This window comes from Copadichromis virginalis, linkage group LG13, assembly GCF_057382275.1.
Source record: "Copadichromis virginalis isolate Kocher_CV1m ecotype Utaka linkage group LG13, C_Virginalis_male_GT1.1, whole genome shotgun sequence".
Lineage (NCBI taxonomy): Eukaryota > Metazoa > Chordata > Actinopteri > Cichliformes > Cichlidae > Copadichromis > Copadichromis virginalis.
In genome coordinates this window covers 7,477,009-7,487,479 of record NC_140630.1, presented here as the reverse complement: position 1 = coordinate 7,487,479, position 10,471 = coordinate 7,477,009, and the positions used below count along the sequence as shown (strand labels likewise).

At 36.4% G+C, this 10,471-nt stretch overlaps 1 protein-coding gene across 2 annotated transcripts; it reads right to left on the bottom strand.

Moving 5' to 3' along the window:
• Positions 1-2,927: 2,927 nt before the first annotated feature.
• On the bottom strand, positions 2,928-10,182 carry LOC146695159 (uncharacterized). Of its 2 annotated transcripts, XM_085477068.1 has the most exons (8): positions 9,943-10,181; positions 8,800-9,093; positions 8,344-8,507; positions 8,141-8,237; positions 7,632-7,973; positions 6,801-6,951; positions 6,229-6,338; positions 2,928-6,122 (listed from the first exon to the last, which is right to left on the bottom strand). In XM_085477068.1, the coding sequence occupies exons 1-8, from the start codon at positions 10,042-10,044 to the stop codon at positions 5,793-5,795; spliced, it is 1,590 nt and encodes a 529-aa protein (XP_085333194.1). In that variant the 5' UTR covers positions 10,045-10,181; the 3' UTR covers positions 2,928-5,792. The 2 variants fall into 2 exon arrangements, with proteins under 2 accessions (XP_085333194.1, XP_085333195.1); XM_085477069.1 differs by lacking the exon at positions 8,800-9,093 and having other exon boundaries at positions 9,943-10,182.
• Between the last annotated feature and the right edge of the window lie 289 nt (positions 10,183-10,471).

Below are 10,471 nucleotides of genomic sequence, written 5' to 3'. Positions count from 1 at the left end.
GGAAAAGAATGAACCAAGACTCCCAAAATACATTTTGGCAAGAAACATCCAATCACCAAGCTTCAGCTATATCCATCATTATGAAGTAGCAACAACAGCTGCGGCGTAGATCAGTTCACTTTTATATCCAATTTTACTTTTAATTTTACTTTTGTCAGTAGCCGCAACATGTTCATTGCACAAATTTGGCCCCATGGATTTCACTGAATAAAGTTCACACAGAATGCATATCTTAAAACACCTGCACCAAGTCAGTGACAGCAGATACTGCTTTTTAACTTCTTTTAGTTTGATTGTCTGTTACTGGGAAAAGACTCAAAGTGTTACGTCCTTCTGCCTTCGGTTCAGCCTTTGCGCTACACAGATATTTTTTAACGTTCAGACACAGATTATAGGATACAGACATCCCTATTCCATAAGAACACCCACATATAAAGAACAGAGGTGTATATTTTAATTAGCCAGCAATGATGACTGAAGGTAATATAATCTAATTAGGCAGCAACCAACACAGAAAACATTTTATGATTAAGTTAGCTATTTTTGACGATTGAAGGTGCTATATGTTTTAATTAGCCAGCCACGAAAGACTGAGGATATATGTTTTAATTAGTGTCGTCTCCTGTGGCCTTGAGGCCTAAGGGTTTAAACATTAGGTACACTGTTAATCAAACCTGCAGAAATGAGACTAATTGTTTTCATACTGCAGTTCTCATGTGGCGTGACAGAAATAATCCTTTCACATGGCACATCTTTTTTTTTTTTTTTTTACCTTCTACATTTCAGTAGTGAGAGTTAGGTACAACTAGCGCTGCTTGCCCTACTTTTATCTGCTCCCAAGTGACCTGTGGGTTTCAGCAGGTGTATATATATACAACTCTATTCCTTAGAACTGCAAAACTGTTGCATCCTGTTTTGATATTCACAGGAACAACAACAACAAAAAAAACATTGTGTATGTAACAGCCTGGGGCAATTTCCAAATTGACTTCCACTATATTATAATGATCCCCAATCCTTAAGTATAGCTACATATTTACAAAGTTTTTACTAGGTTGAAAATTAAACCTCTCATGTATTTAAAAAACAAAAAGGAATCTTGTAGTTAGCCAGTCAATTGTAAGTTGACATTTTCAACTATGTAAAAACTATTAGCACTGAGGTAAGATATTTTGTGCACACTGTATGGTTTTGTGATCTCCAAAAAATACTTTTGCAAAGATGTCCCCAAAAAAAAAAACTAAGTGGAGAATAAAACACTGGCACAAAAAGAGTCTTAAACAATCAGGAAATACTAATGCAGCCTGCGCTACTTCACATGATGTATTATGTTCCTTATGGTGCATTTAACAACTCTGTAAATGATACTACTGACTCCTGCACATTTATTCATCAGGGTGTTGCTCTGTAAATTTGACTGCCTGTCACAATTATTTTGTTATTGTTTAAATTTCTTGTAATTCTTTTTAAATAAAAAGATGTAAAATTTTTGTATGTACTAGAGGTGAAATTCTAGCAACTGAAAACATGACACAGAAAACACTTTGCATATATGCTACTTAAAACAGCAGCCAGGTCTTTTGTTTCTTGCACTATGGCTACAGTTATGTGTAATGGAGCATATATCACCTTAGTGAGAACAGAGATACTCAACTGAATGATTAACCTGGAACTGGATTGTTTATTGGACCATTACATACATGTACCTCAGGTCCTGCCAAGGTCTATTAATTTAAAAGCACAAAAGGGTCATTTTAGGGAAATAAATAAAAAGTCCTGCTTCCCACGTGATCTCCTCAGACTATGCTGTTTTTCTTTTACTATGACTTTACCTTGCAAAGGTTTACTTCATACTATGGATGTTCTCTGAGTAAAATGCTTTTGACCTTGAATGTCATGGTTTGAAATTTTGAGGAAGTTTAGAGAAACCAAAACAGATGATTTTAGCCTATACTGACTAACCCAGACTATTTGCATCTTGAAAAAAAGATACCAGGTTTAAATTTGTATCTGAGTAGAGATGCTATATCCAGTCATCTGATGCACTGCGTTTTCCAGTTTTTCTCAACATCCATATATGAGGCTGCATATGGAACTCATTGACTCTGTCTCTTTCATTCAATAAGATGACTCAAATAAAATAAGCTTTCTTTCTGTCTCTATGTGTTTGTGACCACACATAGGATAGGTTGGTGTTACTTGTGTATAAACTGGCTTGGTTGTGTGTCTGATTCTGTCTATAGGCAAAGAATTGTTTGGTTATGCATGGCTTCTCTTTAAGAGGGAGTGCTGTGGATTTGATGGGTTCTGGAGACCCGTTTCATTGTCTCATTCACCCACAGAAGCACACACGCATATGCACATACTCTGTCTCACTTTCTTTTGTTCTGGTCAGTTAAATTGATATTCTCACCTCTCAGCCATATGCTGCAGCGTACAGTATGAGTGCAAAACTGGCCAGTGTGCAGTCCAGACTTGTGGCCCATTAAAACCGTTTGGAACATAATGAAAGGGAAAATATGACAAAGCGAGCCCTGAAGTGTGGAACAGCTGAAATCCTAAGATGGAACAGGAAAACATTTGGCTTTGAAAAGTACAGATATTGGTCTCAGCAGAGATAATGCCAACGAGTGTTAGACATTACCTTGTCTCAACTTTACTGAACATATTGTTAGTAAAAATGATTAACAACACTCTTAGAAAGGATGTGTTAAAATTGACACATCATGTGTTAAATTTTAACACATGTGCTGCATCAGCTCAGGGACAACACATGATGTGTCAGTTTTAACACAATTAATGTGTCTGCTCCTTTAACACATCTTCTGTGTTAAAAAAAGTCAACACAAGGATGCGTTATTTTGACACAAAGATGTGTTAAAATGTGTGCATTTCATTTTTTTTAAAAAGGAGAAAAAAGATGGTATATATTATACATTTATTGAATTCCATTTGTTACTTAGCATATTATAAATTATTACAAACTGAATAAACAACAGTTTTCAGAATCTTTTCAATTAAAATGTATTAAATTCAATTTTAGCCAAAGCTATATTACAATTTTTACTTGACAAAATCAAACAAAATTAATATCTGTTAGTTAATTAATAACTTTCTAGATCACTAAAATGTCAAATATATATGTTCTCATATAATCATGTCCAGACAATACATGAATTAACTTTTTTTTAAAGGTAACAGTTGTCATCTTCAACAAATTGTCAACATTCAACAAATGTGCAGTTGCATGCAAACAGAAAAATATATTTACATTTTGGCAACTATAGCATCCAGGTTATACAATTTTGTACCTTGGGTTTAAATACAGCTTATTAGCATCAAAGCTTGTCACTATATATAAAGGCTGAAAATCAAAAATTTCAGCCAATGTAATCAGTTCATATTCGTCTGACCTTTCCACTGCATAGGCATAAAAATGGTCATCAAAGAAGCTGACTTACAGAATCCTCACAAACACGAAGACGGACTCATTAACTGACTGTGGCAAGATATGAATGACTTCACCAAACAAAGGCTCTTCTCTAAAGTCTCTTCTTAATGTCAATACAGAACCAGTTCTATAAGTCTGGCCGTACACACCAATACTGTGTGACACAAAAACAGTACTAGTCAGAGAAAGGTCTTGTTCAAGGGTTAACCTCAAGTTGTCTAACAAGACATCTGCTTTTTTCAGTGACCCCACACTAACTAGATAGGCATTGGGCACATCCATTTTCTTAGCTAGATTATCACTATGCTTATAGTGATACATGTGTTGAACCTGATGTTTAAAAGCCAATGTTTTTGACACATTTTTGAAGTTACAAACTGAATGTGCTAGTCTTTTAAATGGATTGTGCTTGGATTCAAATCGCATACACCAAAGTTTAGACAGAGGTCCAAACAAAACCATCATTCTTGGATAATGTATCATAAAATGATGTTTCGGAATAAGATTTGTGGCATACAGCTGTTTGAAAAGAGTATGGTGCTCTATTATCAGTTCTTTTAAGAATACTGCAAGTCCCCTTGTAACGACTGGTGCAAAGATGATACTGCATATCTCTCTCAGTAAAATAAATAAATGCCAATGTTGACTTTTTCGGTCTACACAATCTCCCAACAAAAAGGGCAAGACCAGTAAAAGGCACCACATTTGAGATGCTGTCTGTTTTAATGCACTCTCACTGTTTCTCAAGTTCATTATAACACTTGGCTTGTTTTTAATGTCTCCATATCCATATTGAAAACTGGAAATCCTCTCATTTAGCTGTTCCAAAGTCAACAACTTCTCCTCATAAATGAAATGGCGAAGCATTAACTTAACCTCTAAAGGGGCTACACCTTCAAGTACATCATGCATGATATCAACACTTATGTTTTGTGTTACATGAAAATACTTAAGGTTATTCAGACAGGAGTCCTCTTTTACACCAGTTTTGCTTGGTTCGTTTAAGCTGACATGTTCCTGATAACTGTCTTTGGTGCGCAACTCAACTTTGTCTTCATCATATATCAACTGTGCATCTGCTTTGTCAATCATGCAAAACTGACAGAATTTGTTTGCAGAGAAACTTTCAAGGTAGCCACAAAGTGAATGAATTGCCAAATTATCTGCTGTTAACACACAAACTGTACCATATAGTTGATGGCTATGACCTTTTAAATCCACAATTAGACCAGAATTTTCAAGAAATCTCAAGTCATCAAGAAGTGGTTTCAAAATCTTGTCAAATCCATATACCTCCCTGTCAATTGAGTTAAACAAAAGACACAGGTGAATATTTGCAAGTGAGGAATTCCACTCTGGTGGCAAATTCTTCAAGGTAAAATACACAGCTCCTAGCTTATGTATTTTTGTCTTGGAACCTAAAGGATTTGTTGTTTCAAAGTCATCAAAGTAAAGTTGCATTTGAAGAGCATCAGGGTACATTTTAAACAATGGGTGTGAGGAAAAGTGAGAGCCATCACAGTAATCACGCATTTTGGCATCAGTGTTCTTCTTATTCTGAACAAAGAAGTCCTGAATGTCCTCATGTTGGAATACAAACTTGAGCGTTTCAATGACTGATACATACTGGCATGTATCTGCTGCCAAAACCTGTTTCATCTGACCATCTTTTCTTACAGTATCTGACCTGTGACCCAGAAAGATTTCCTGTGGTTTAACAAGGGAAAACTTCTCAGTGAAGTATTTGTTCATTTTATATTTCGTGTCTACATCTTCAAATATGTTTTTAGCACTTTCAAACTCCTTCATTAATGCTTGAACAGCCTCACTGTCTTGTGGTACATCCAAGCTACTCAACAAAGCAGCAGTTGACTGTTGCAAACAGTCTACAGTTTTCTCAAGCAACTCCTTTGTACAGTTTACACTTCTTGTAACATCTGTTAAAGTAATATTTGATGATGCATACATCTGTGCCATAAAAGAAGCAGCACATTCACCAAGATCAGTATAGTTTTTTAACTTTGATACTGCACCTGCTACATCACTGGGTATCTCCAAAACATCAGGAACTAGATCATCAGTTTCAACTGAACTGTTTGATGTCTCTCCTTGGTAAGAAGGTTGAACTGAGTCAGCATCCATTGAAGATGAAGTAGAATGAGATCTATGCAGGTGCTTTGAAAATGAATTTAAGTTATAATACGTCCTTGGGCAGCCATCTTGGCTACATATAATTTTCAAGTTTTGTCCATCTGTTAAGCAGTGTATTTGACGAAGATGCCAAATGAGGTTTCTCACCTCTGTGAACAGAGACTCTCTACATTTTGGACAGGTGAACATTTTACTTGCATGCTTTAATCTGTGCAATCAGCTCCAGTACTTTGGTTTTCCTTTGGGTGGACAGCGGCAGGTCATAGACAAACTCAAAGAAGGTGAAGACGGAGCCAAGCGGTGCTGGATAGGACAAGTTACATACCCAGTACAGTTTGAAAAGCTTATCCACAGCACACGTCAGGCCATCATTCAGAGGAATGGTTACTTTATCATTCTTAGCAACAATGATGTACTGCCTGGTTGCACTCTTTAGATCACCGATGCATATCAGCTGGGGTTGGTGTGTTGTGGATGATGCTTCAGGATCACTGCAAAGCGATGCAATACTTGTTCCAGGCTTGGAGATGGGGAAGATAAAGATAGATTTTTAGAGAAGTATTCAGTGAGGTGTTGACCAATGCTTTCCTCAGGTAAATACCATGAGAACTGTACTGAATACATACCAGTGCAAAATCAACCAAGTGCGTTATAGCTGATTTAAGGCTGCAACGACTGGCACCAACTGGTGGGAGCAGGTGTGTTAACACCACAAGGGCAGTGTAACAAACCTCATCTAGCAAAGAAAAGCAAGATGTAAAATTATTCAAAATACAGAAATGTGTTATTTAATGAATTATGAGATGTACATCAAAAATGACTTTTTCTTTTGTGAATAGATGAAATCAGAAATGCAGAGGCTTAATGCACCTCATTTGGCTTATATGTGCAGCTAATAAAGTCGCCCAAGGCCACATAATTTAAATTCTCCTTACAACCATCTCCATAGACCTCATTCTCCACCATCAGTAAACATAGACATATTTCAATTCATTTACCAAAGGGTGGCATCTAACAATTTCTTTGAAAAAGAACAACAAAATTTAAAAATATAACCCCTTCTTGTATAGTTTTTCTATTCAGCCTTTAACATCCACTTACTTGTCATCTAAAGACAGTAAACAGAACTATTAATTTGATCATCCTTTTTTTCTTACTTTCTAATAGTAAACGTGAGGCGGGGGGGATGGAAAAATACCTTCAGTCTTCTCTTCAAAATCCTTCAACAGAGAGGACATTCTTGTTTCCAGGGCAGCTACTGATTTGAGTTTCGGAATGATACTGGCTTCCCATTTTCGTAAAAAGAGGTCCACCTTTCCTCCTGTAAGCTTGCCAAACTCCAAGTCCAGCTAATGGAGAGAAAAAAAGTATTTAAGTTTAAAATTAAGCATTAAATACATGAAATTAAAAGTACATTCTGCCCATTTGGTAGCTGTATGGCTAAAATCAAACCTTACAGTATCACATTTCTGTTACCCACTTCCACATCAAGCTTACCTACACAGTGAAACATAACAATTTACTTGGAGTGGTATTTGAATACAAGTCTATTATTCCTTAATTTTAGCTATGATTTGGGTCCCATCAGACCCTGAGAAAAAAAATAGGACTTTTTAGCTGATGTTCAACTTTCTAGCAGCCAATTTCTTATTTTGTCTGCGGTTTGTCCTGTAGAGCTTTTTTGCTGAAAATAGGTGAAAGCAGAGTTCGTACAAATTTAGGTGATCCTTTTGTCGTTTTTTCACTTCCATGAGCAGCACCTTCTGCATTGTCATTTGATGTCCCTACTATTAGATAGTCATTTGGTGGCACGACTAAGATTTTGGATCATTTGAAACGTGATGCTCATTGTAATAAAAGCCCAGTGAATAAAGATCCAACTCTGAAATTATAAAACTTTCAAAATATTCACTAGGAGCTCATAAACATACCTCCAAATGTATCCACTCCTGTTACATACTTTGTATGCAATACACAACTGAGTGGAGAAGGAGTACATAAACCATTACCAGGGAACCAAGCAACTTACCAGACTTGGCATGTCCAAAAACCGTGGGTACTTTCTGAATATTTCAGCAGCAGTGGGGGAGTCCTTGCTAATCCAGGCTCTGCGACTGGTGTATGTTTCCTCCATGCCTGACATGATAGTTGGAAGGTTCTCAGCTGAGGGCCGCAATCTTTTGATCAGGGTGACCCACTCATCTGTGCTGCTGGTATTCCCATCCTCTTGCCTGAGCTTCTTGTCTTCACCACAGTCATTGGTCACTTTTCGCTTCTTATAACGTCTCTGCCCCTGGTCGAGATTCCGTCTAAGGTTGCGCAGTTTAGTCTCTAGGAATCCACAATGAGAGACTGGATCATAATAATGCTCCTGAGGAAGAAAGGACAGAGGTATATGGATAACAGCTGAGCAATTTTAACTGAGAAAAAAACCCGCTCTAATAAATAATGAGATAAAGGTTAAAAGATACACAGTAAGTGGGAACAAGTGCAAGTATGTAGTGGAATTTACATTATTAAAATGCTAAATTTACTTACAAATCCTTCCCCCTGTCCTGCCACTCGGACACTCAGGGATGGAAAAGTGGTGATGATGCTTTTTGCTACAGTCAACTTCTCTGCACGAAGAGGGTAACTGGAAAATAAAGGTAACCTTTTTTTTACTCCTGTGCACTTCAACATTTTTAAAGAAAACATTCATTGCAAAATTTTAACAAAGTGCAGTAAGGTGCTATACTTACTAACCACACCTCTCCACCAAATCCCCAATGCAAGTCTTCACAAGAAGCTTCCTCGATGGCACTGACAGGGTACCTGTAGTTTCATACTCCTTAAGAATCTGTGGGGCTTTCCTCTTGAGTAGTGACTTCAGGGGTTGACTTTGTTCTTCTGTGGTAATGGTAGACTGTGTAAAGGCAACACCAGACACTTTACCTCTCTGCAATAATCTTCAAAGTCATGACAGCAAATTTCCACAGAGCATAGAAGCATGAGTTTACTCAAAAAGCTGCAGCAGAAGAAGGCGGTTTCTTAATTACCGTGATTATAACGCAATGACTAAAAGAAATTCTGAATAATAATTAAATTGATTTTATCTTCTAGTTGCTACTTGGTGAATAAATCTGATCCTGACTAATAGTTAATAACTGTTAAAACACATTTTATGACTTAGGAAACTGAAGAAATGCAAAGTGTACCTGATTTTGTCTAATCTCCCCAAGAGAGGTTTCCATCGGTGGCCCTCTGGCTGACAGGAAGATATGGAATCTATCAAAGTCCTTAACGTCTACCTCATTGTCAACATCAATATATTCCATGAAATCAGTGTTATGCTTTAGCAACCTATCAAGCACGCAGCCCATGTGCTGAGCTTGGCTTTGACCTATGATGTCTTTGGCACTGCTGACATGAAGAATTTTTTTACAAATCTCTTTCTCATCTATAAAAGTGGTTACAAGGACTTTGACAGATTCTAAGTTGTCATATTCGTGCTGAAAAAAAAAGAAACACATGGCTAAAGTGCATGGTCAAGTTGCTGTTGTTTTTTTGTTTTTTAAATAACACTGACTATTACTTCCTCATAAGGTCTGCATAAAAAAGAAACTATATCAGAGCATGTTTCCAGCAAAAAGCCTTAAAAAAGAAAGACTTTAGTTAATCATACTAAATGCAAAAACTGCTTTAACTGCTTAAAAAATAATTATCTCTGTCAATGTGAGGTATATTTCATGTTAACCAGTGATAAGTAATTATAACAAATATTTATCACAACACTACTAAATGTAGTCTATTAAGTGTGATAACAGAAGACAGAGGGGCGACATCAAACTAAAGTTACTCAGTCTTAAATTCCTATTCTGTGCTAGCAAACGAATGGTCGCGGTGATAACTACATTTGCTATATTCAGAGCTAACAACAATATTGTCATTTTACACAACACTGCAAATGTTAGGTGCTGACTCTGGCGTTGCTCATAGACACCAGAATGCCTGTCGGAGCCGCTAGCCAACTACCACACTGGTTCTAAGAGCAATTTCTGAATACTCTAATACATAAATAAAGTAAATAGATAAATACATGAATAAAGTAATACATAAAAATACTACCAAAACACATTAACTCTAATGGAGTATGGCACGAAAGCCAAGAACTAATAATAAAATTAAGAGTAGGATATGTTAGCAAGACTGTTACATTAAAGTTAGCTAGGTATAGTTAAGCAGTAATTAACTTAAACTCAAAACTCCTACATAACTCCAATATTTTATGTAAATTCACATTCTTCCAGAAACCCGGCATATTTTCAGTACATTAAGATAAACTGGTAAATGATACTTACTGTAAGGTCTGACAACATACTAGGCGACGTAACCTCCATCTTTGTCTCCTTTGTCTCAGTGGCGCGAAAGATAGCGCCCCCTTCCCGCCGCTGGTATGTCATGTTGCTGGGCAGATTTTGTTTCAATTTTCAGCATGTGTATTCTCAATTTCCTACTTTTGCTTCAATTGTATTCACATGTTGCGGTCAAAATTAAGCCTGTTCTTTGTGGATACTTATGCTTGTAGTATAGCCATGGCCATTAATTGGTATGCCATACATATTGAGAAATAAAAAATTAATCCTCTTTCAGAATTTTAGTACACCATACACACCTTGGTCCACATTAAATTATAAAATGTTTTATTTGTTGAACGTAATGAGGAAAGGATTAAGGAAAACAAACAATAACTAAACATTTTATTTATTCAGTTAATATAGTTATAATACATTGTTAATCTACAATTTATTTCACTAAACACAGGGCTAGCATCAAATTACTGAGCTGCTAATTTTAGGTCCTGTTGTTAGATTCTGAAAATAACACACA

Coding starts and splice junctions, on each gene's coding strand:
- LOC146695159 (XM_085477068.1), bottom strand. CDS start 10,044: ATGACATACCAGCGGCGGGAAGGGGGCGCTATCTTTCGCGCCACTGAG. Junction 6,952..7,631: donor TTTTGGACATGCCAAGTCTG/GTAAGTTGCTTG, acceptor TCTCTCCATTAG/CTGGACTTGGAGTTTGGCAA. Junction 6,123..6,228: donor ACTTGGTTGATTTTGCACTG/GTATGTATTCAG, acceptor CCCATCTCCAAG/CCTGGAACAAGTATTGCATC.